At 50.0% G+C, this 25,480-nt stretch overlaps 1 protein-coding gene across 2 annotated transcripts; it reads left to right on the forward strand.

The window, feature by feature from the left end:
* The first annotated feature begins 1,490 nt into the window (after positions 1 to 1,490).
* Il22ra1 (interleukin 22 receptor subunit alpha 1) lies at positions 1,491 to 25,081 on the forward strand. 2 transcript variants are annotated; one of them, XM_028759827.1, is made up of 7 exons: positions 1,491 to 1,606; positions 6,107 to 6,239; positions 7,047 to 7,225; positions 10,270 to 10,445; positions 15,740 to 15,878; positions 19,567 to 19,688; positions 21,937 to 25,081. In XM_028759827.1, the coding sequence occupies exons 1-7, from the start codon at positions 1,564 to 1,566 to the stop codon at positions 22,888 to 22,890; spliced, it is 1,746 nt and encodes a 581-aa protein (XP_028615660.1). In that variant the 5' UTR covers positions 1,491 to 1,563; the 3' UTR covers positions 22,891 to 25,081. The 2 variants fall into 2 exon arrangements, with proteins under 2 accessions (XP_028615660.1, XP_028615661.1); XM_028759828.1 differs by lacking the exon at positions 1,491 to 1,606 and adding an exon at positions 2,592 to 2,699.
* Positions 25,082 to 25,480: the final 399 nt, after the last annotated feature.

A 25,480-nucleotide genomic window follows, 5' to 3' on the forward strand; every position in this document is an offset into this window, starting at 1 on the left:
CCTCCGGCTCAGCCTATCAGGAGACAGCTGGCAAAGCTGAGAAATGTGGTTTCTACAGATGATGGAGAGCGAAGATCTCAGGCTCTCAGGTTAGATAAACTTTAGCAGAGCGTCAGTGCTCACAGTTATAACACAGAAAAGAAAGCCAAGCACGAGTTCCCACGTATCAGAACCCATTCTGCCTAACACGCCCAGTTCAGTGTGACTTACTACAGTCTCACGTGAAGCAGATATGTTGATCCCCTTGGCCTGGTTCTGTAGTTGATAATGGGGCCAGGCAAATGTGCTACGAGGCATGGTCCTTTATCATGTGCACCCTAAACCTAGCCCAAATAGCTTCTTACATCATCTCTGGGGCCCAGCAAGGAGAAAAACATGTCTTAAACATTCACACCTTTGTTACCATGAAGTTTGCCCCCCCCCATGTCCACGGACACTGATGTCAAGGTCGGCTCTTCGAGGTGGAAGAGAGCTGGGGGAAGCAGTTTCCACCTTCATTCCCCCAATCTAAAGTCCTGTGGTACTGCCAGAGTCTGGCCTCCCCTCTAACTCAGCAGGAAGAATCCCCCCTTGTTAACTCTCTCTGTGCATGCATGTGTGCGTTTGTGAGTGGAGGCAAACATGAGCTTGGAGGACGCCGTCAGCATCAGTACTAGCTTCTGTTGTCTCCGAGACAGCATCTCTTGTTGCTCACTGCTGCAAAACACAGGCTAGGAGAACCATGATTTCCAGAGATCCCCCTGCCTCTGCCTTCGATCCATCCACAGGAGTGCCAAGATTAGCCACTGGGGCTGCACGTCCATCTGTCCATCCTCCTTCACTTAAGTTCAGGAGGTCCAAGCACAGGTCTTCACACTTGCTTGAAAACACTCTACCCACTGGGTCATCTGGACTCCAATTTCTCCCCTCTTTTTTGTAGATTCTTTGTCCAAGATTCAGGCTGAAGATTGCCTGGGCTTCCCACCTCAGCAGCCTTGCCAAGAGGAGGCTGTTCCAACTGCACTGCTCAGCCTCAGGGGACAGGGCAGGCACCGGAAAGGGAGCATCACGCTCCCTGCATTTCCTCCAGCGAGAATCAAGCCAAGAAGTCATTGCTGAAGGTATACTCTTAATCATGTCCTGTTCTTTTCCTTGGGATAAATCCTCTTGTAATGGAATTATTAGGACAGACGATACGCACCAGGGGCAGGCTTTGATACGAGCCAATTGCGGTCTGATAAGATTGCACTTCGGTCTTGCCTTTCCTAACTCCTGCCGCACCACCAGGGGCCTTGGGATGAATCAGTCACCAGACCAGATAAACAAGCCCTTCCGCTGCTGCCGGTGCCTTGCCTGCACCCAAGAAGGGAGCCTCCCTTGGATCTTGCCCAGGTACTGGAATTCCTCTGCACCAGGCTAGACACCTTTGTACCTCTGCCCCCACGAGGCCAGGTCTTACTCTGCTCTCCTCTCCCCGCCCTGCGCTGGGCGGAGCCAGCTGCCAAAGCGGCAAGACTTGACACACACCCCAGCCTCTGTGCAGGGGTCAAGAGCTGAGGCCCAAAAGGGCCCTGGAGGGGCCCAATGAAGACACTACTGACCATCCTGACTGTGGGATCCTTGGCCGGTAAGTACCTCTTGGCCTGTCCTCAGATCCTCCTACCCCAGCAGCTAGGGAGCACATGAGTCTCTTGGCAGGCAGTTTCATTTTCTTCCTGGCTGGCACTGGACTGGGTGGCGGGTTTTCCTGGAGATGGAGATGACCTAGTCCAGGTAGCTGGAGAGGATAGTGTGCCCCAGACCTGGCTTCCTAAAGGGATTCAGTTGACCTTCAAGTACGCCGACATCGATTGACCAGCTGTCTGCACTGGGGGTGCTGAGTTCTCACACTCCCCCCATAGATAGAGTGCCGCTTCATGTCCCACTTATCACTAAGGAGGGGATAACAGGCTGGGGTCAAACTACTATCTCCATCCATGTCTTCTCAGTACCCTCAGGCTGGATCAGTAAAAACTCACATCTCCATCAGCGACCAGAAGGCTGCAATAAGTCACCAGAGTGTCCGTGCAAATTTGACTAAGGACTATAGCTGTGAGGTCTCATCGAGGGAACTTTGGAGTTCATACCTGTGAGACCTTCACATCGGGGGCTGGAGAGAGAATCCTTCACATAAGACATGGGCTTGATCTATTCTCCTGGATGGAATCCAGGGGTTCTCTCTCAGGAGGCAGAGCTGAGGTGTGGTGGAAGGAAGTGGTCCAGCCATCTCATGGACCTTCTTGCTTAGTGCATAATACGATCCCTAAAGACACAGACCTGCAGCCGGGAGGTAGTGTCACATGTCTTTAATCACAGCACTCCAGAGGCAGAGGCAGGTAGAGCTCTGTGAGTTGGAGGCCAGCCTGATCTACAGAGGGAGTTTCAGGACAGCCAGGGCTACACAGAGAAACTCTACTTGAAAAACAAGATAGATAGATAGATAGATAGATAGATAGATAGATAGATAGATAGATAGATAGATAGAATATATCACTGCTCTGGCTCCTATTCCCCAAACAGTATACATGGGTCCTTACCGCCGGCAAAGCTTCTCTCGCAGCCAGCCTGTGACAGACTGTGAAGATTAGATGCAACCTCCAAATTCTCCAGAGCATGCTCTGTTACACCCCAGCGTGGAGCCGTGGGTCTCCTGACCATTACGACGGAGAGGAAGAGAGGCAGTAAGCTTCCCTGGGTGGCAGATCCCTAACATTAGCCACAGACACAGGCTTCAGCCCCAGCCCAGCTCTGGCTGGCTCCGGGTCACTGTAGACAATGCATTTTTCCTTAGCTCGCAGGGCAACTGATACATTGTTTTTCCACACAGATATGAAACCTGTCTTTTATAAAGCGGCCAGACAGCCAGAGTCCCCACTACAGGTCTCCTTCTTTTCCAGGTTTCACAATGTAGACTTTCAACCAGGAAGTGCAGGAATGACACAGGCAGGGAAAGCAGACGGATTTTAAAAGGGAAAAAGAGGAGGGAGAAGAAGCCTCATTAGCTCCCTAAGCTAGGAGAGGCTCCACCAAGATCAGTTAGCCTACTCCAGAAAGCCCTGCTGCCCCCCAATTCTTTACTGGGCTATGCAAGCCTTAGCCCCCAGCCTCTCCTGGTCCAGACATCCTGCTCAGGACTGTCCCCAGTACCAGCCTGCTCTGCAGCAGAGTCTAGCCATAGTAGGGGAGGTTAACCTCACTTCAGACAGAACCCAGCTTTCTCTCTCTCCTGCTTGGGGCCCACCCTTATGACCAACCAAAAGTCACTGTCCAAAGCTATTGTCCTTCTGCTGGTCTCTCTAACCCTAGCCTATGAGCCCCAGCAGAGTACTCTAGAACTGGCCTCGGATCTGCCCAGCCTGGGATCCAAGGGGAATGTTATTCACATCTGGGGCTCCTCAGCATAGCTTGTCGCATTGGGTAACGGCGGTGGGAACACTGGAATGCTGTCCCCAAGGTCCTGCAGTGTGGGCTCCAGGGAGGCCTGGGAAACAAAGATGGCCACAGCTGCTGCCCCAGACTGACCCAGATTCAGGAAGGTGTGACCAGGGGACCTGCAGCAGCAGGGACGGGCCATTCCTGTCTTCTGCCCACCTCATCCCTGCAGCCCACAGATCCCTTTTGAGAGAACCGTGCAGACTTGGACTGTAGGAATAGCCATCCTCCTCTCAGCCCCTCCGGCAGCTGGTGACTGTCCTCAGGTGTGGGGGAGGAGGGCATACACACATCAAACGCATATGTTCTCAAGGCCTTCACAGAGCTCCACACCTGTCTCTTTCCCACCCTCGCCAACCAGGCTGTTCTGAGTACGGTCAGAGCCAGGGCAACCCTGCTGCTAGTATCTACCTGTTCTTTCTCACCACAGGCCAGGTCTGAACTGAAGGAAGGGCACTGTGAGCCAAGGGGTCTTCACAGACAGGGACATTGGTTCAGAGGCAGCAAGCCCCTCCCTGGTCACCCTGGGGACAGGCCTGGCCAGCACTCTACTTGTCTAAAGCTGAGGTAGTCTGAGCAAAATAGCCTGGGCTAGACACAATAGCCAATGGACAGGTTCTAGTTTTGCTTTGGGCTTGGGGGCTTTGGATGCTAGGACTGAGCCAAGGGTATCCTGTGTATTAAGCTGTACTCTGAGCTACACCCCAATTCTGTTGTGAATTCCTTAGACTGCCTTCTGTCTTCCTTTCTTTTCCCACCTTCCTTGAACTGGTCCCCAACCAGGGCTTAGACACTAGTCCCCTACTGGGGCTCAGACCACTAATACCCACTCTTGAGGGGTGGAAGGGGACACTATTCCCACATACTTCCCTACACTCAGGACAGAGTCTTGTGAAGTGTTGGACACCTTAACAGGCTTTGCCTCACTGATCAGTTATGCAGGCTATGTAGCCCTGGGACCTCGTCAAATGCTAGCTGTGACACTATTCAGCAGCCCTGTATGAGCTTTGGTTTTTCCCATTCATGAAATGGGAACGGTGGCCGTCAACATCTAAAGAGGGTGAGAGCATTTGTGACTGAAGAGGTTTGGGCTGGTGGCTGGCAGCTGACAGGTCCTTCCCAAGTGTCAGTGACTACTGTTGTCATGATTGCCTGTTGCTAAGTAAGTCGAGCTGTCCCCATTCTAGACTTGAAGAGCTGAGATCAGATTGCTTAAATAATTACCCCATGCTGACCCAGCCCATATGTCAGCATCCTGCTCCCTACAAGGTCTGAGTGTAGAAGGTGTCTTTGCCATCTAAGGAGGCTAGTGGACAGGCAGTGATGTGGAAGGAATTCACCAGAATTCCTAATCCCTTCTACGCCCCGTGTGAAGTGATTGACTTCGGACACGTGTAGTCTTGGAGCTTTTACTTGGAGAACTCTAAAATAGGACTAAGAATGTCAACCTCAATGCTAAAAAGTGAATGTGAAGGACTGGAGAGATGGCTCGGTGGTTAAGAGCACTGGCTGCTCTCTTCTAGAGGACCCCGGTTCAATTCCCAGCATCCACGTGGCAGCTTACGCCTGTCTGTAACTCCAGCTAACACTCTCCCACTGACATACATGCAGGAAGACACCAATGAATGTGGCATAAAAATAAATTGTATATTTTTAAAAAGTGAATTGAGACCGTGGCATTGGATAGGATGTAAAGGAATCTGACAGCCCAGTTACTACTGGTGAGGGGTGGGGGTGGGGGCTAGGACTGAATACACTGTAGCCACTTCAGGAAACACCTTGGTAATTGCCTCAAGAGTTGAGGATTAAGGCTGAGGCTAGAGCGCAGCGGCAGAGTGCTCACCTATTGATGCCGGAGACCCTGGGTTTCATTCTCAGCACTGCAGAAGACTGATAGAGGAAGAAGGGGAGGGAGGGAGGAAGGGAGGGAGGGAGGGAGGGAGGAAGGGAGGGGGGGAGGGAGGGAGGGACCAAATTAAGATAGAACTATCAAGATGTGTACCTAAGAGAGTTATATATATATATACAATTGTTTCCACTCCAGATGAACACCCAAGGGAATTAGACCCAAACATCTACTTACTTTTTTTCCCCACAAATGGTCACATAAGCATTAAAAGTAGTGGGAGAGGAGGAGAAATCCCAGTGTCCATCAGCTGATGATAGATAAACAAGATCTGATACATCCGTACCCATGCCGTGGAGTATTATCCAGTCTTAAAAAATAAATGCGTACTGACGCGTGCTGTGGATGAAACTTGAAAACTTGCTGAATGAAAGAAGCCAGACATGGAGGGGGGGGAGCCAGGAAGTTAAGTAAATGAACATTCCAGAATTAGAAAATCCTAAGAGAAATAATACAGATTTGTGGTTGCCAGGAACTGGGGGTGGGGGTGGGGAGAAGGGAGGGCGGGCGGGTTGTGACCACCAGATAGGAAATTTCTTTTGTGGATAATGAAAATATTCTAGAATTAAGTAATACCGACAGCTGCGCGGGGGTGGGAAGGTTCTCAGAAGACATTGACCAGAACACTTACGCAGCTGATGTCAAGGGGTGTAAACCATGCTTGAGAATGAGGTACCCCTCTCCTTGAAGGTGGGGGTGGGGTCCACAGTCTGCAAACCCACCGGCTTGCTCCACTTCCACCTCCTGCAGCTCACACCACTGAGGACACATCTGGTCTCCTTCGACACGTGAAATTCCAGTCCAGCAACTTTGAAAACATCTTGACGTGGGATGGTGGGCCAGCTAGCACCCCCGACACGGTCTACAGTGTGGAATATAAGAAGCAAGTATCTCATTCCTCCTGACGCCCTCCTGACTCTGCTCTGCAGCAAGCTCTTCCAGGACATCCCAACTCCAAATGTTGCCACACAGATAAAGCTTTGTTACAGTTCCCTCATAGTGGGAAGATACAATTAGAGTTAACAGTAGTTAATAGTGCCTGGATGTGACAGCCAGCTCCAACCATGTAGCCTTGGGCAGTCAGGGAGACTTCTCCAAGCCTAGGATTTATCATCTGTCCAGTGCAGGTAATGTCAGTATGCTCACCACAGGATCTCAAATGGAGAAAGATGATGTCACTAGCGTGTGTGCCCTCTTTCTGATAAAGTACTAGTAACTGATAGTCAAGAGGAAGTTTAGGTCCATGGAAACTTCACCCAACCCCTCCTGCCTGTGTCTAGCTCTGGTGTATTTGCAAAGCCCAGGTTCCTTCTTGGTCCTGTCACTTCAATGTGTGGCAAGTCACTCCCTATTTCTGAGCCCCAGTCACCTCCCCTGTAGACTAGAGCTCACAGGGCTTGTGAAAGGGCTGGGTAGCAAGGAACACAGAACATGGTCTTAAGCTGGCAGGGTTCTGACTAGTTTGTCATATGCCCACTTCAAAGCACTGGGCACAGTTTTCTCCTCTGAGCATAGCTTGGTCCCTTGAGAACAACACACCGTTATAAGGAGCACTATGAGAGGTGACCTCGGTGTCCACATAGACAGCCTTGGTGCCTCGTAAATGCCAGGCTCGCTTTTCAACAATAATAAACCACAGGCCTAGCAGAGCTGTTCATTCACTGGGCACCCTGCCTGCCCTCGATTACAGGTACGGAGAGCGAAGGTGGCTGTCCAAGGCAGGCTGCCAGCGGATCACCCAGAAGTTCTGCAACCTGACAATGGAGACCCGCAACCACACTGAATTCTACTACGCCAAGGTCACGGCCGTCAGCTCGGGAGGCCCACCGGTCACTAAGATGACTGATCGCTTCAGCTCCCTGCAGCACAGTAAGTGGCGGCCCTGAACATCTGAGGTGAGGGGAGAAGATGACACTTCGGGTGAAGTGGGAGTTCTCAGATCTTCTAGAGTGGTTGGGGACCCAGCAGGTCTCTGTCCCTGGGAAAGTAGGAGATGTGGCTTTCTGAGAAGGTGTCCCCAAGGCCAGAGCACACCCCAGAGGGTTGTTTCTTTTCTCTATGCTTACTCAAAACTTTCTAGATTAGAAGATGCTCCCCCCAAAGCAGGACTCCTTCCTTATTCCTCCAATGTGGTGGTACCCTCCCCATCCTCTCAGGATGTAAAGCCCACCAACCCTCCCCTTGCTGGTGAATCTTAGAGAAGATTCGCTTCTTCCCCATGGCTCAGCAACCCTGCTTAGTCCAGTCCTCAGGAGAAACACTCTGTCCTCAGGGGTCCCACTCTCTGCTGCCCCCCAGGTCTGAGGGCTTAGCTCAATTTAGATTTCAAAAAGAGTTCCTGCCTCCAGCCCTAACCACCTGATCTCAGTCAGTCAAAGCCGGCTAAGATCATTCGTTATCTTTTATCTGTATGTATTCTTTATCCCAGCGGCCCTCTGATGCAACCAAATGCAAATGAAAATTATTAGGGGGAAAATATTGCATCTGCATTGCGTCTGTCCACATATCTCTGGGCGCTACACATCTGTTTACATAGCACTTACAGAGTATGAGGCATTATCCATTAACAGTATACAAAGAACATGTTTGGGTTGGCACAGTACTGGGCCACTCTACACAAAGGACTAAGACAATGAAGGATTTGTGCTTTGGTGAGGCAATCCAAAACCAAGTCCCACAGACACTGAGAGTCCCTGTACTCTGTTGATGCTGTCACAAGAAAGAAAGACTGTGTTTGCTTATATTCTCAACCTCCCTGACAAAGACATGAACTTCAGGACAGCCTGCAAGACCCACTATGTTCCCAGCCATACATGAGCATAGCACTTGGTACACAGAAGAGGCTCCATACATGACTGCTGAATGAATGAATGAATGAATGAATGAATGAATGAATGAATAGCAGGTGACAAACCCTATACAAGCTAAGCATGTGGTGATGTTAACTGACTTATGACATCACAGTTTCCTGTGTTTTGAGACAGGCCCTTAGTCTGTAGCCCTACCTGACTTGGATATCACTTCATAGTCCAGGCTAATCTCAAAATAGTAATGCCCCAGTTTGCTTTCTGTTGCTGTGATAAACACTGACCAAAGGAGAGGGAAGGGCTTATCTAAGGCTTACACATCCAGTTCCCAATTTATCACTGTGGAACACAGGGCTCAAGGCAGAAACCATGGGAGAAAACTGTCTTCTGACTCGTTCATAGGTTTTATGAAAGGCAGTAACTTTCTTATATAGCCCAGACCTGCCTGCCTAGGGATGGAACCACCCACAGTGGGCTGGACCCTCCTGTATCAATTAGCAACCAAGAAAATGCTCCACAGATATGCCTATAGGCCAATCTGATGCTCCAGTTCAGCCTTGGCCTCCTGATCTGGTGTCACAACCTTGTTTTGGAAACGCTACTTCCATGTAGTGGTGTTGTGAACTTTGCCATACTATGAAACATTTTCCACAACCTGATTTTCCATAGCTGTGAAACAACTCATTCTATAATCAAATCCTAGTTCCCTTCCCTTTTAAAGGACATTTATTTTTACTTCCTTTCTTTTTCTTTCTTTTTTTTTTAAGATTTTACATTTATTTATTATTTGTGTATCCATGCATGCACACATGTGTGCGTGCCTCTGTGTGTGTGCACGTGTGTATCTGTGTGCTTGTGAGTGTTTAGGCCAGAGGACAACTTTCAGGAGTTTGTTCTTTCGTTCTGTCACATGGTGCCCAGGGATTGGACTCAAGTCATCAGGCTTGGTGGCAAGCACCCTTGCCCACTGAGCCATCTTGCCAGCCCTATCTCTACTTTTCAATTTTATTGGAGTAAATGTTCTTTGGTTAGATTGTTCTAAATCTTAGAGGACAACAAATGACTGTTAGACTTGTACAAATTAGATTCTGGGCAAGTGGGATTCACAAATCCCTGAAATTAGATGCACGATTTTGTATGTTTACATTGTCATGGAGTAAAGAGCCATAGCAATCACTATATTATCAAAAAAAAGTATGCAGGGGCTGAGTGGGGACCTGGCTCGGTCAGCTCTTGCTGTATAACTATGAATCTCCAGCACCCATGTAGAAAAGTAAAAATAAAAATAACCAGGCAGAGTCGTACTTGCATGTACAGGCACGGCTGTATCCGCATCACAGCTATGCAGAGATAGGAAAATCCTAGGGACTCAGGGGCCAAGCCAGGCTAGCTGAAATGAGCCTCCCATTCAGTGAGAGCTGCAAGATGCCCAACATTCTGACTGACTGGTGAGCTAGCTTAGCGATTAAGAGCACTGCTGTTCTTCCAGAGGACCCAGGTTTGATTCTGAGCACCCACATGGCAGGTCACAACCATCTGAGTTCCAGGGGACCTGAAGCACTCGTTGGCCTCCTTGGGCACCAGGCACACATATAGTGCACAGGCAGACATTAAGGCACAATACCTATGCACATAGAATAAACCCAACATCTTCCTCTGGCTTCACACACACATACACACACACACACTCACACACACACATACACACTTTTAAGGTATTGTAAAACAGTGAGGGTCGTCTGGAAAATTCCATCTTGAGAGAGCAGTCTTGGAGGCAGAAGCGATAGCATTGGGCCTGGGATAATTTAGACTCTCTCTGGACTCATGAACCATTGTCATCCCCAGAGTTCTCATTGCAGCAGACTAAAGGGACAGATGTTCCAGGCACACTCACACCGGGGAGGCCAGGAATAGGAAGCATGAGGCAAAACTAAGGGTGTCGCCTGTCAGGGCTGGTGTCTTTCCCGCCTGGGTACCTCCCATCCACCCTCTGTCACCCCTGGGCCAGCCTTGTTCGTGGACACTGGCCACTCAAAGACCTCTTCACATGTTGAATTAGTTGCTGCTCCCCAAAGCATTCTGGGCTTTTCTCTCTCCCCTTTCTAGCTACCATCAAACCACCTGATGTGACCTGTATCCCCAAAGTGAGGTCCATCCAGATGCTGGTCCACCCTACACTCACACCCGTCCTCTCAGAAGATGGCCACCAGCTAACCCTGGAGGAGATTTTCCATGACTTGTTCTACCGCTTAGAACTCCACGTCAACCACAGCTACCAGATGGTAAATATAGGTCACACCCCATCCCTCCTTGGGAATCCCATTCCCTCCCAAACATATTGGGTTGCTTTCAGCAAAAATGATACATTATCTGAAATGGCACTTCCCCAAAAACTATCTTTGTGGGGCTCCTAGGATGCTAGGAGGGTCGTGAGCCACAATCTCCCTTTCTAGGCTCACAAGTACAGCAGGCTGCTCAAGGCTCTGACAAGCCCTACAGAGTCAAGGCTTCAATTTTGTACTGTGCAAAATTTTCGTATTTATTGGACAAGATTGATTTTGTTTGATTGGTACCTTGGTTGGTGTTTGTTTGCTTGCTTGTTTGAGGCAGAGTATCACTGTCTCAAGCTGGTCTGGAACTCACTACAAACTCATAACAATCCTCCTGTCTCGGTGCTTGTATTATAGGCACATGCCACTGGCTCAGAAAGCTCTATTAGGTCTTACCTAGTATCCTTTAGCATCCCAGAGAGAAATGCATGTCTGTTAATATCCCCAGTCACTCTCTTTAGAAAGCGTTGGTGTTGTGGGCCTGTTCTCTAATAGTAGAGTCCTTGTCTAGCATGTGCGAAGCCTTGGATTTGATCCCCAAAACCATAGAAACCAAGTGGGTGCCTATAACCCAAGCTCAGAGGGGGAAGCTGGAGGATCAGGAACTCAGGACCATTCTCAGGCAGCAAATTTAACATCATCCTCTACTCCTGGAAGTGTTGGGGAAACCACTGTGTGAGGGCATGGTTTAAGACAGGTCCTGCTGGCAGACACAACAGTCAAAGGATATGCAAATGACCCCGTCTTGTACACTCCCCAGCAGGTACCATTAATCTGTGACTCAGTTGGGTTTACTTCCTCCTCTGCAGTTCTGAAAAATCTCTCAAAGAGTTTATGACCTAGTGGGTGGGGGAGGGGCTAAACCAAGAATCGGAACAGGCGAGGCTGTGGGACCACTCAGCACAGGAGACTTGTGGGAAACTCTGGAGTGTCCGATGAAGCATGCAAGGATTTTATCTCCGTCATAGTTCCGTGAGCGGGAGCTAGCGTCTCCATCTTATCTCCAAGGTGAGAATACAGAGCTCAGGGAGGTTAAGGCACTCACTGGGCCTTAACTACTGAAATGAGATCAGTGCTCTCGCTCACCCTGGTGGGCCTCCGACACTGCGCTGTGATCAGAGATAAAAGCAGGAGCATGTACAGTGTTCTTCAAAAGCTCGAAGCTGGCCACTGGGGCTGGAGCGTGAAGCCACATGAGGCAATTGTCATGCCTGTGCCTTGGGCCGGTGGCATCAGAACCTCCCAGGGTTCTGGCTCCTGGGTGCTCAGTACTAGTTTTCTTATGGCCGTGGCCAAACAAACGCCAGGCAGAAATAACTCAAGGAACGAAAGATTTCTTTTGGCTTGGAGTCTCCGAGGCGTCAGCTGGCAAGGAGGAGGGATGAGACAGAGCAGTACAGATCAGAGAATCAGGAAACATAGAAGGGGGACACAGAAAGAGGTCAGGACAAGATTCAGGCTTCAAGGACATGCTTCCCGGGACATACGGACTCCAGAAGATTGCTTCCCACCCCTCACTGCTTCCTAGTGGGCCATCAGACTACCAGTCCATCAAGGGACTGATCCATTCTTTTATGTCAGAAACCCTGGCAATCCACTTTCTCGGGGACACACCCTCACAGACACACCCAGGGACAGCCTCACTAGTCTGCTTAGGTGGTTCTCAATTCAATCAAGCTGATGAGATTGGCCCTCATCAGCCCCTCCCAGTCCACTCAGATGTTTGCGGCTGCCTGTCTGAGACCTGGATTTTAGTGACCAGCCCACAGGGGACTCCTCCCTAACCTTGAAGGTTGAGAACCTCAGGTGTGGAGGGACAACGGGACACAGTTTGAGGACCCTGTTGGGACTATGTGGTGGAGGCCGGGGGTGCAGGTGATGAAGGAATTCTAATCTATTCGGTCGTCATGGGAACAGCTAGAGACCACAACAGGAAGAGAGCCCTCACCATAAAAAAGCTCCTTCGGATAAATATTTGGGGTTGGACTAAAGGTTTTATGAGTCTTGATTTTTAATTTAATTCAGCCTGTGGTCCGAGAGCCTGCTTTATCTGAATTAGTCCTTTTAAACTCATGAAGGTTTATTTTATGGCCTGCCATCTGCTTGGCTTCTAAACAAAGCAAGTGTGTTTGGAGGAGTAGGGTATAGGTGCGGTTAGTATGTTCTACAAACACCCACTAGATACTGGAGGCTAATGGGGCTCCTCCCAGCTGTGTGTGTCCTGATATACATGATGCATGCACGTATGTGTGTGTGTGTGCACGCACACGCGTGTGCTTTTCTTTCAGCTGCTGAGAATACTGAACTCTAGCTATGCATGTGAGTTTATTTTTCCCTGTGGGTCTCCCTGTTCTCATGCATCCCCCGCTGATACAGTCCATGAGGACAGTGGAAGCACAGATGCTGAACAGGGCTCGGAAGCCCTATGAGTACACACAGTGAATGGCCACACTGGGACCACTTATCAGTAGGCAGGTCAAGTTTACCTAGGGTGACTGAAGGCTCATAAAGATTTGGGGGACATCCAGGATGTCTTTGGCTGGGGTCTTAGGGTACCTGGCCTACTTCGTTACCATGGGGAAGCATTTCAGAAATCTTAGGTGCTGGATGAACAGGTTTTGTTTGTCGGGAGAAAAGAAATTGATCCTATAAACTAATTGAGGCTACGTGACATTCCTCAGGCAGAGGCATATGTATGGGCTTGGAATTCCTGGACAAGATCAGAGAAGGAGAAATTCCGCTAACAAAGGGAGTCCTCCATTACACACAGAGCCCCAGCAGTCAATGGTAGACTGTGATGTTAATCAGCACCTAGATTCCCCCTTAGTTGTGTGTGTGCTTTTCTCTCATGCATTTGAAACCCTTTTTGTTTTGTTTTGTTTGTTTGTTTGTTTGTTTGTTTTGTTTGTTTGTTTTTCGAGACAGGGTTTCTCTGTGTAGCCCTGGCAGTCCTGGAACTCACTCTGTAGACCAGGCTGGTCTCGAACTCAGAAATCCGCCTGTCTCTGCCTCCCAAGTGCTGGGATTAGAGGTGTGTGCCACCACTGCCCGGCGCATTTGAAACCCTTATTAAACATTTGCTTTCATTATTATCATATCTTCTTATAAGTTAGCCTCTGATCATGATGAATCCCCCTTTTTGTTTCTTGTTGAAGTCCACTCAATCTGATATGAATATTGCCATTCCAGTCTCCTTATAATGTGTATAATATGTGTGTGTGTGCTTGTGTATGTATATATATGTATGTATGTGCATATATGTATATATATGTGTGTGTGTATAATATACATATATCTAAAGGTTTGTTTTATTTTATGTGTATGAGTGTTTTGACTGCATATATACCAGTGTACCACTTGCATGCTTGATGCCCCTAGAGGTCAGAAGAAGGCATCAGATTTCTCTGGAACTGTAAGATAAGACATATGGGTACTAAGAACTGAACCTGGATCCTCTGCAAGATTAGCAGGTGCTTTTAACTGCTGAGCCATCTCTCCAGGCCCCACAAGGGAAGTTGGAGACATGGGCTCTGATGTGGGTCCTGGGAATGAAACTCTTGGAGTTTTGGTTGTAAGCCTTAGCCTTTAATGCCTGAGCTAGCTATACCTTTATAGATAGCTTTTATATATATATAACCTATCTAGCCCTGGTGCCCTTTTTATAACCATTCATCTTTAACCTACGTCTTGATATCTAACACACATCTATGCAGACAGTATTCTGACAGGTTCTCTTTTAAGATTTATTTTGTGTCTGTGTGCATGTGAGCGGGCATTCATGTGTCACAGCGCGTATGCAGAGGTCAGAGGACATCCTACAGGAGTTGACTCTCTCTCATCAGAAGGTTTGAACTTAGGTCGTCAGCCTTAGAGGCAAGCACCTCTAACCACTGAGCCACCCGGCAGGCGTTTTTCATTGAGGTAACTCATATGCCATGAAAATTTGCTCTTTTCTTTCCACTTCTGTAATATGTGGAATCAGACTCAAAGCCTTGCTAGTGCTAGGCGAGCACACCACCCCTGGGCCACATGCCCAGACCTGAATCCACCCGTTTGTTCCTTTGTCTTTTTTTTTTTTCAAGATAGGGTTTTGCTATGTAGCCCTGACTGTCCTGGAACTCACTGTGTAGACCAGGCTGGCCTCAGAGATCTGCCTGCCTCTGTCTCCTGAGAGGGAGAGTAAAGGCGTGCGCCACCACCACTAAGTTCACCCGTTTAAGATGCAGGATTCGGAGATTCTCGGCACACCACGGAGTGCCCCGCCTTCCTCCTGCTTACCTCGCCTCATCCTGTCGATTTTTCTTCAAGTTTTCTGTCTTCCCTGCTTCCCAAACTGCTAAGGCCTCTCTGCATTTTAAAAAGTCAGATATTGTGCTGTTCAACTCTGATGTTTCCAGCTCCTATACTTAGCACATACACTATTGAGATTTCTTGTTTATTCAGTTTTGTCTATTTCTGTTTTTTGTACGTGTGTATGTACAAAATGTGCCTGAGTGCCAAGGCACAAGTATAGAGATTGGAGCACAGTGTTTAGGAGTTTGTTCTCTCTTCCCTCCATGTGGGTCGCTGCAGCAGCTGGTGTCCACAGGCGGCCGCAATGTGACAGGCCAGGTTCTCTGAGAGGCTTCGAAGAGCTTCAGGGCTTATTGAACTGAGGATAAGAGAAGATGGGAAAGCAGAAAGAAAGCCGCCAGAGGGCTGCCCAGTCCGGCTGGCTCATGTGGTCATGGTAGTGTCAGGGGGAGGAGAGAACAGTGGCGCGTTTGTGTGCACGTGCATGGTGTGTGTGTGTGTGTGTGTCTGTGTGTGTGTGTGCGTGCGTGCACATGTGTATATGTGTATATCTGTATGTCTATGAGTTATGTCTGTATGTCTGTGTATCTATGTCCATGTCTGTATGGGTTTTTGTCTGAGTGTGTCTGTGTGTCTGGTTTTGTCTGAGTGTGTGTCTGTCTGTGTCTGTGTGTCTGGTTTTGTCTGTCTAAGTGTGTGTCTGTGTATCTGGTTTTGTCTGAGTGTGTGCCTATGTGTCTGTGTGTCTGTTTTTGTCTGTCTGAGTGTCTGTGTCTGTTTTTGACTGTCTGAGTGTGTTTTTGTCTGAGTATCTGTCTCTGTGTGTGTATGTATGTCTCTGTATCTGTGTCTGTTTTTGTCTGTCTGAGTGAGTGTGTGTGTGTGCGTGTACGTGTGTGTCTGTGTCTGTGTGTGTGTCTGTGCAGTCATTCTGGGTTCTCTGTCCACTTCAGCACCTTGAAGGCAAACAGAGAGAATACGAGTTCCTGGGCCTGACTCCCGACACAGAGTTCCTCGGTTCCATCACAATTTTGACTCCTATATTATCCAAGGAGAGTGCCCCCTACGTGTGCCGAGTGAAGACGCTGCCCGGTGAGTTCAACTGAGGCCCTGCAGGGAGGAATCCTGGGTGCACAGCTTAACCCCACGCCTTGCTCCCTGTAACCAGGGGGATGCTTAGCAGTGCACTGAGAACTCTTGGAGATTGGTGGTGTCGTATTAAGATTGATGTTTGTTTATCCATAGCTGAGCCGTCTAATGGGTTCACTTAGAGAATGTTTAATCACCTCTCAGCCAACGCCTGGATTTTTTTTCCCCCTCTGGCCAGCGTTGTGTAAACTCTGGCAAAGCAAACATATATATTATCAACTCAAGGAGCATACACTGGGGGGTGGAGGTGTAAGGGGGTGGGGATAGAGAGATTAGAATGATTCTCAGTATCTTCAAAGCCAAGGAACCGTACGGGTGATGATGAAGGCTCGTGTTTCTGCCAGGCTGACCAGGGAGCACACTATGAACCACAACTCCCTCACAGCCTGGGAGGCGAGAACTTCGATCACCTCCATTCAACAGACTGGGGGTATGGCTCGGTGACAAAGTACAGGCAAGGCTCGGGGTTCTATCCCTAACACACAAAAGCCCCCTCTCTCCAAGGAGCAGCTGTGCTTTGGTTAGGCTTATGTTCCCAAGCAAGTAGAAAACTTGTGACGCTTCAAGCTGACAGTTAGGGCAGGACAGTGAGGTCATGGGGCAGGGATGTCTATGAGGATGGGACCCACCCAAACCATCGTGTTCAGGTGACTTCCTGGGAACTCAGTTTGAGACCTGCACAACAGTGCATGGTCCTGGGTGGAAAATGGTGCCTGTCCTCAGCGTTGTCTGGAAACTCAGCCCATCTGAGGCCACAAGACACTGGCTTCCCTGCCTGAACCCCAGGGCACTCTCTAGCAGGAGACAAGGCTGGAGGAGAGCCAGCCTTGGCCGAAAGCACAAGGCACGCCCTTCCCTCGTGAGGGACCCAGGTACCAGAATAGAACCTGGCAAGCAGGGGGCTAGGAACAGAAACCACTCTGTGGATGCTGAGCTGGGGCATGTATAATATGATGTTTGATCTTGACCCCGACCTCGTTAGATATGTGTCACCTGTCCCCAGGCAGCCCAACCCCACCCTCCTTCTGGAGGACAAGCTGGCCAGTCCTCACCTACCCTCCTGTGGGCTTGACCTTATGAGAGCTGGCCTGAACCGTCACACAGGTTTTGTTTGTGTTTGAGTCTTTCGTTGTTGTTGTTGTTGTTGTTGCTGTTGTTGTTGTTTTAAGACAGGTTCTCCCTTCATAGCCCAGGCTAGCCTCCAGCTTCTGATCCTCCTGCCTCAACCTCCTGAGGACTGAGATAACAGCCGAATACCACTTTCACCTGAGACAGCCTCTGCTTTCATCCAAAGCTTGCTTTTCTTGGGAGTTCCTTGCTAATTGTCCTAAGGATGCTTTTTTCTCCTAAAGATGGAAGTATGTTACCCACACTCCCCTCCAATAGGAACACCCCGTTGCCAACATATCGGGTGCTGTATAAGCTCTTTCCTCCCAAGCCACTTATATTACTTTAATTTTTAAAACAACCCTCCCCACCCCCCACCCCAAAAAAAATGTTGCCAGCATTATCCTCAGTTTACGTAAGAGGAAATCTGGCTCAGAGAGGTTAAGTAATTTGTCCATGGCCACACAGCTAGTCAGAAAACCCAGTTAATTTTGTCCGGTCCTGAAGCCAGACTGTAACCATCACCTTACAGCCTGGTGTACCGCTAGCCCCTTCTGCTGCAGGCTTACTATGCACTTCCATTCCAGAGTGAATCATCCTGCCCTCGACCTTAGTCTAGGCTTTGCCACTCCCCAGATCCCAGAACCCCTTGCTTTAATTTCTCAAGGATCCTGGGAGTTACAGAATATCATCCCAGCATCTTGATGGAGGAAAGGGTCTGGAAGTTGTCTCACCTCGTCTTTTTTTACAACTGAGGGAACTGAGGCATGAATGTACATTGTCTGTGGGGATATGTTCTGGGATTGTACTCATCCACCGAGGAGCTGTGTGACCTTTGACAAGTCACTGCACCTCCCTGGGCTCCAGCCTTGTTGCTTGGAAGAGGAGAACATCCTACTCCCTTTGTGTGTTCTGGTGATTTGCTGGGTGGGCCTCAGCATGCAGCAAGAGCTCAAGAACCACAGGCAACTGTCACTACAGATGCTAGACCATCATGCATAGCAGGGAGGATGCTCAGAGTTGATGTCCCTGTTCCTCATCTTCAAGTGGCCATCATCATGTCCCACCCTGACTGAAATGACATGATCCTTCTTGCTGTAGCAATGACAGGGGTACCAGTGACAGGGGGATAGCCCATTACTCCAGGCTGGCCCAGACCCCCCAAGGCCCTGCAGTCCAAGGTCAGGGTTCTGAGATCTCGGTGACCCCCCCCCATCACTGAGGCCAGCCGGAGTCACAGGGGAGTCATGAAGAGAAAGAGACAACATGGGAGGGGCAGGACCCTAGATAATGGAAACATCTGGTCCCTGGAGCTCCACTAGCCTCTGCCTCCCAAGCGTTTCCCAAGAGCCATTCAGACTGGTGACAGGATAGATCATGACAGGAACCCTCTGTGCCTGTCCCAAGGCAACAGAGGGGCACAGAGTCAGAAGTGCCAGTCCCCCACCACAGAGTCACAGTGTCAGCCTTCCTCGCTTTTCAGAGGCCTGGTACCTCTCTAGGCTCCTTCCCCCAACACTGAACTCCTTACCTTATGCAGACAGAGGGCACAGGCTCTCCTCAGTCTACCCTCTGACCCCTGTTGGGGGGAAAGATGGCCCTCAGACCCCAGCTGCAGGGGACCCAAGCCTGCTCGCCACCCTCCTTCCCGAAGCTCTTTCTCTGGCTACATGATGCAAAAGCCCCTAGCAACAGCGAGCGACAGAGCTGTCTGAGCAGTGGTTCTCAACCTTCCTAACACTGCAGGCCTTTAGCATGGTTGCTCCTGTTGTGGTGACCCACAACCGTAAAGGTTATCTCACTGATACTTCATAATTATAATTTTGCTACTGTTATGATCATAATGTGATCTGAGGTGACCCCTGTGAAATGGTTGTTGGACCTCTAAAGGGGTCACCACCCACAGGTTGAAAAACACTGTTGTAGATCCTTCTAGACCACACTCTGAATAGCAGGAACTTAGAGGAAGACCCCATGTCTATGACAGAGCCTGTTCCCTGACCTGGCTTACCTCCTGCTGAAGGCAGATACTGGCTAATATGTAGGTTCTGAGCCCAAAGGGTGACTAGAAAGTACCTAGATGTGGAGTCAGAAGGAGCTAGCCATGTGGGCTGGGACATGCATGGCCAGCTGAGGCCCCTGGCTATGAGCGTTGAAGCCACTCTGAGGACCTCCAAGAGGCCTTCGATCTATCTCAGTGTTGGCAGAGTCTCATGCAGTCAGGAATAGCCTTGACCTCACCCCATACTGGAGGATTGCCTTGAGCTTCTGGTCCTCCTGTCTCTGTCTCCCAGGTGCTGAGACTACAAGCCTGAACCCTGTTTGCAAGGTGCCTTATGGAGGCCAGGCCTTTGTGAGCACCGGGCAAGCACTCCACCAGCTGAGCTACATCCTTAACAATGCATTTTGTGTTTTGAGATGGTGAAAAACTCATCCTGACCCGTGCAGGTCACATCAGTTTTGCTCGGGACAGGGCCCAGAGGCCTCCAAGCCTCACACAGCCTTCGTCTGTCCTCTTTTGCAGATCGGACGTGGGCCTACTCCTTCTCGGGTGCTGTCCTCTTCTCCATGGGTTTCCTCGTTGGCTTGCTCTGTTATCTGGGCTACAAATACATCACCAAGCCACCTGCACCTCCTAACTCCCTGGTGAGTCACCCACCTGAGGCAAGAGAGGCGCATCTCGGAGAGAGACCCTCCAAGTCCCAGAAGACAGGGGAGCCCCTGAGCAGTGCAAAGATATACCACACAGCAGATTGGGGTGACCAAGGTGGTCTGGCAGGTCCCATGGTGTGGAAGAAAGACATGTGATGGGGCAGTGGTATTGAACAGGGATGCCATGAGAACATCAGAGCCAGGTGGGGATGCAGGTCTTGGGAAGCATCGAGGGCTGAGCCCTGGGACTCCATGGGGCTGCAGAGTGCCTCACTATTTATTTAGAAAGCCAGCACTTACTGCGTGGGCACAGCTGTGTAATCCCAGGACTAGAGAGGCAGATACAGAAGAGTCTCAAGATCCAGGCAAGCCTGAGATACATAGGGAGATTTTTGTCTTACAAAGCTCCCCACCCCCACCCCCAACACCAACAAAAACAGAAAGCAAGAAGAAGAGAAGGAAGAGGAAGAGGAGGAAGAAGAAGAGGAGGAGGAGGAAGAGGAGGAAGAGGAGGAAGTAAACAAAAAACACAGGCATAGTGGTTATTTCCAGCACTCAGAAGGTGGAGGCTACATTGTGAGAGCCTGTCTCACAAACTATAACAAGGGCTGGCAGTGCAGCTCAGTGGGTAGAGTGATTCCCGAGCATGCACAAAGCCTTGGGTTTGACAAGCCCCAGCACTGTGATGCCAGTACTGTGATCCCAGTCATAGAGGAAGATGTAGGTAGGAGAATCAGGAACTCAAGGTCATCCTTGGCTATATATCCAGTTCATAGCTAGCCTGGACCACACACACACACACACACACACACACACACACACACACACACAAACTAAACAACAAAAAATAGCCAGGCATGGCAGCACACACCTTTGAACTCAAGAGGCAGAGGCAGGAGGATCCCTGCAAGTTTAAGACCAGCCAGGTCTACATAGCAAGTTCCAGGACAGCTGGGGCTACATAGTGAGACCCTGTCTCAAAACAAAAACAAAATTTAAAACCAAACAAAACTCCCCTATGCATGGTCACCCACTGCCTGTTTGTTTGTTTGTTTGTTTTTCATGAGAATCCAGGCTTTCGACAGTAATGTGAAACCTCAAATGTTCAGATAACTGACACCTAGTTTTAGCACTAAGCCCTTAGAGAGTCAACATCAGTGGGCCCCACACAGCCGTGGGCCCGGCCTCTGCCCCAGCAGCAAGATCCCCTTCAGAGCCTCAGGCTGAGCAGCTTGGCTCTGGAGACAACTCTCTCCATCTGAAGGGTTGAGGGCTTTACCCATAGTACCGCAGTCCTGGCTACCATGGTCTCCCAACCTCTTCTGGCCTTCCCTATATCCCTATCCTTTCCAACCTCGGTCCCTCAGAGCAGAACAAGCCACAACCTTGAGGCAGCCCAGAATCTGAGCCCTCTACTCCCTTCCTGTCAATCACCTGAACAATCACCTGAACACGACCCTAAGTCGCTGTGCTCAGTGTAACCTGGGCCTCAGATGTCTCAATGTCCATTACTTGTTTGATGTGGTTTTTAAAAACCTGGTCTCACTATGTAGCCCATGCTGACCCCAAACCAAGATCCTTCTGCATCAGGTGCCTCAGAGGCTGGGTTCATTTGGAGGGGAGTCTGTGGACAAGGGTGGGTAGGTTATGTACATCTTGAATGGAGCCCCAGTTCCTCAACAACCTTCTCAGAAGGCCTTGCCTGTCCATATCAAAAAACAAAAACAAAACAACAACAATAAACAAACAGAAAACCACTGTGGGGCTGGAGAAAGGGCTTAGTGGGTAAAGCACTTGCCACACAAGCGTAAGGAGCAGAGTTAGGATCCCTGATCCCACAGAAAAGGTAGGAGGGTGTGGCACCACATCCAGAATCCCAGTGCCCTAAAGACAGAGATGGAAGAATCCCAGTGCCCTAAAGACAGAGATGGAGGATTCTCGGGTCAAGGTGGCTAGTTACACCAACCAAACTGGTGAGCTCTGCACTCATGATCAACACCCTGTCTTATTATATAAGATGGAGAATGGCCGAAGATGCTGGGTCTCTGGGTTCCACACATATGTGCTTGCACATACATTCAAGCACACATGGCTATGAGTACTTATACATCATGCACCAGAGCACGAAAGAAAGAAAGAAAGAAAGAAAGAAAGAAAGAAAGAAAGAAAGAAAGAGAGAGAGAGAGAGAGAAAGGAGGAAAACAAAATGTGTCCTAAATGGTGGATTCTTGTCTCTCCACAGAATGTCCAACGTGTCCTGACCTTTCAGCCTCTGCGCTTCATCCAGGAACATGTGCTGATCCCTGTCTTGGACCTCAGTGGCCCCAGTAGTCTGCCTCAGCCTATCCAGTACTCCCAAGTGGTAGTGTCTGGGCCCAGGGAGCCACCTGGAACTGTGCGGCGGCGCAGCCTGTCTGACCTCACCTATGTAGGGCAGTCAGATGTCTCCATCCTTCAGCCTACCAACGTGCCAGCTCAGCAGACACTGTCCCCACCATCCTACACTCCGAAGGCTATCCCTGAGGTCCAGCCCCCCTCCTATGCACCTCAGGCAGCCTCAGATACCCAAGTGCTGCTCTATTCTCCACAGCAGGGGATGAAGACAGGGCCTGCCACCTATAACCCGCAAGACATTCTGGACAGCTGGCCCACGTCCTATGCTGTGTGTGTGGAAGACTCTGGCAAAGACTCCACCCGGGGGAGCCTCTCCAGTCCCAAACACCTCAAGCCAAAAGGTCAACTCCAGGAAGATACGCTTGTGAGAAACTGTCTCCCAGGGGACCTTTCTCTGCGGGAAGTCACCTCCTTGAGAGCTGAGGCGGTACAGAGACCAAAATCACTTCCCCCACCCCTGGGTTTTTACACAGACAGAGGCCCTGACCTTCACACACTGCACAGTGAGGAACCAGAGACACCACGGTACCTGAAGGGGATGCTGTCCCTCCTGTCCTCTGTGCAAATCGAGGGCCACCCTGTCTCCCTCCCTTTGCACACCCATTCCCTCTCATGTTCCCCCTCAGAGGAAGGACCAAGTCCCTGGGGCCTGCTGGACTCCCTTGTGTGTCCAAAGGATGAGGGTCTAGAGGCTGAGGCTGAAGCCACGCACCACATTGCTGCACCCCCTGAGCTGGAGCAGCCCACAGAACTGGACTCTCTTTTCAAAGGCTTAGCCCTAACTGTGCAATGGGAATCCTGAAGGGAGATCAGCACAAGCAGGCCTAGGTTTCCTTCTGCCCCACCCAGCTAAAAACCCCAGACCCACTAAGCCACAGGTTCTAAGGCCCAGCCCCGGGTGGGTACCCTCGAGAGAATGAGAGGAAGGTTTGGGGCCCACGTGGGAATACAAATGTATGGTAAAGACTCTAGTGGAAAAGCTACAGGCAGGCATCATGTGCAAATGGCCTGTGCCACAGAGCCCAGCAGGCAGGACAGACAGTGCGGTACTGCAGGGAAGTCTGGAGAGCCACCCAGCTCCCTCATCTAGTTTAACCAAGAGTGAGGCGTCCACCTTCTCTGAAAGGACTGGAAGCCAGGGAATCAAGTGTAACAGGCGCTTCAGCCGAGGCCACACAGCTGCAAGACTTGAGGGCAGAGTGTGGTAGAGGCTCACTTCCAGTCAGGGAACCCTTCTTTGCTCTGGTGTGGGTGGCGTCACCCAGGAGTGACTCCTCAATCCATCAGGGGGTGGGTGGTGTCACATAAAACTTTTCTCCAGGCAGGTGTCCAGAGAAAAGCCTTAGAAAGGAACATGGCGCCTTGAAACCCAAAGGCTTTGGAATCTCAGCCTGTCTGGGCTCACGTTCCAGCCTTTCCACCTGTCATCTACAGGACATCAAGCAAGTGAATGAGCTCAGACCTCAGCCTCCCCATCAACAAAATGGGTATCATCACATTTACCATCTGAGATGGTGCCAAGGGTGGCATTCATGTCTGGGAATTGCTCTGTGGCTTCCAGCACATGGGTGGGGTCCACTACTTGGCTGTTATCTCCTGCTGGGATTTTTTTTTTTTTAAATCTGGAAACACAAGGAGGGCCTCCTTCTGTTCACATGGGTTCATGGGCATTTTCTCATGGATTAGAGACTGTTGCAGGCAAGAACTGGACTATCTAGGGCAGACAAGGGGAGTCTCTACAAAGCCTTCTGGAAACCAGCCCAGAGAAGTAATGAATGGCACAGAGCCTTCTCTTTGAGGTTGCAGGGAGAAGCTGTTTGGGCAGAGGCTATCTCACAGGGCCTTCTTTGCGTGGAGGGAGCCCCAGGCCTCTGTGCCCCAAGACACATCATTGCTCTGCACCACCCTGGCCCTCTGGTCCATGCCTGCACACAGCAAGAAGAAGCCTTTACTCTCTGCTGTCAGGAAGCTGTGTCTGTCATATCACTTTCAGACTGGACTTACCAGGAGGAACCCAAGGCCCAGGCCAATGGAAGGCCCTGCTGGGGAGTCTACACGAAAACACAAGGCCTTTTGTGCCAAGGGTGGATGCTTCCCACCCTGTTTGAATTTTGAGCGGTTGAAATTGGCAGAACTCAAAGTAGGGGGGGGGTGGCTAAGGAGTTCCTGGGAGATAGGTGCCTTCCCCATCACCTTCTTGCCCTAGATTTCTGAGAGGTTAACACCAGACTCTAATTGCATCATCTCGGTCCTCCAGAGGTACACTGTGTCCTTCCGCCATGTTCACCTGTGTTTCCCCTTCTTTTCCCCACCGGATCCCCTTAATGATACGTGGTGACAGGTGGGCCTCTTATCTATATGTCATTAATATTTAACCTCCCTCCAAGGTCACTGACTCAGTATCTCAGGCCAAAGGTTAACTTTTTTTACTTTGTTTACAACTGAATGGCTGGCCTGTTCTCGCCTGGTCAGTACAACCAGGGTTACAGAGCAATTTTATGGAAGGCCATAAACTGGATGTCAGCTCCCAGGGCTATATGTGTGACAACCATAACAGAAATGAAAGAGAAGCTGGAGTGACTGAGGAGGAGCCCTGCAGCCTCCTTCTGAGGGCTTCTCTTAGATCAATCACCACACACACTTCTCCTCTGGCATCCCAGGCCCACAGCTGGGCTGGATCCTGCTTGCTACAAGACAGGCTGTCAAAGTCCCACCAGGGCTAGGTGGTAAGCTCTACTTTTCTGAGAGCCCTACACTCTGACCCAGTAGCCTAGAAAGTCTCCAGTCCTGCCTGCTGTGCCCTGTCCTACCCAGGAGTCTCCAAGTCACCTGCCTAACAAGGAAAGACAGAGCCAGGGGTAAAAGAAAAGTGACCTCAGCATCCCCCCAACCTTATCCTCCAGGGAACGTTCCAAGACCCTGGACCTCTGTGAGCAGACAAGGAGAGCTGTGAATACAGCCCAACATAAATGGTAAACTCACCTAAAACGGCATGGCTTGTGGTTTTTGTTTGGTTTGTTTTCGGTGATGCAGTTGTCTGGTTTTCCAAGTGTGAAGATGACAGTGTCTGGTCCAGACGATACTTTGAAGCCACAGACACTACTGATCCTGCAGACGCTCTGCTCTGTGATTAAAGCTTAATTTGTAAACCAGGCAGGAAGGGACAGACAAGCACATAGTAGAAAGGCAATGTAGGAAGTGCAGGAAAGTTACTTGAACACAAATACTTAAGTACCCAAAACCAGTCTGACTGCATGGTGTGGTGTGTAGCAGAGAGTGGATACAGTGGACCACAGGAGGAGGTACATCTGCGGCTGGATGAAACAGGACAGCAGCATGATGAGAGGGGCGGTGGGGGAGGGAGGGAGGGAAAGAGGGAGGGAGGAAGGGTG

Source organism: Grammomys surdaster, unplaced genomic scaffold (genome assembly GCF_004785775.1).
Source record: "Grammomys surdaster isolate TR1022 unplaced genomic scaffold, NIH_TR_1.0 126313, whole genome shotgun sequence".
In the NCBI taxonomy this organism is placed as follows: Eukaryota; Metazoa; Chordata; class Mammalia; order Rodentia; family Muridae; genus Grammomys; species Grammomys surdaster.

What these genes read in the sequence shown, in the direction of transcription:
- Il22ra1 (XM_028759827.1), top strand. Translation starts at nt 1,564, where the DNA reads ATGAAGACACTACTGACCATCCTGACTGTGGGATCCTTGGCCG. An exon ending in GACTGTGGGATCCTTGGCCG is followed by an intron (nt 1,607 to 6,106) that starts GTAAGTACCTCT and finishes CACCTCCTGCAG; the next exon opens with CTCACACCACTGAGGACACA. An exon ending in TACAGTGTGGAATATAAGAA is followed by an intron (nt 6,240 to 7,046) that starts GCAAGTATCTCA and finishes CCTCGATTACAG; the next exon opens with GTACGGAGAGCGAAGGTGGC.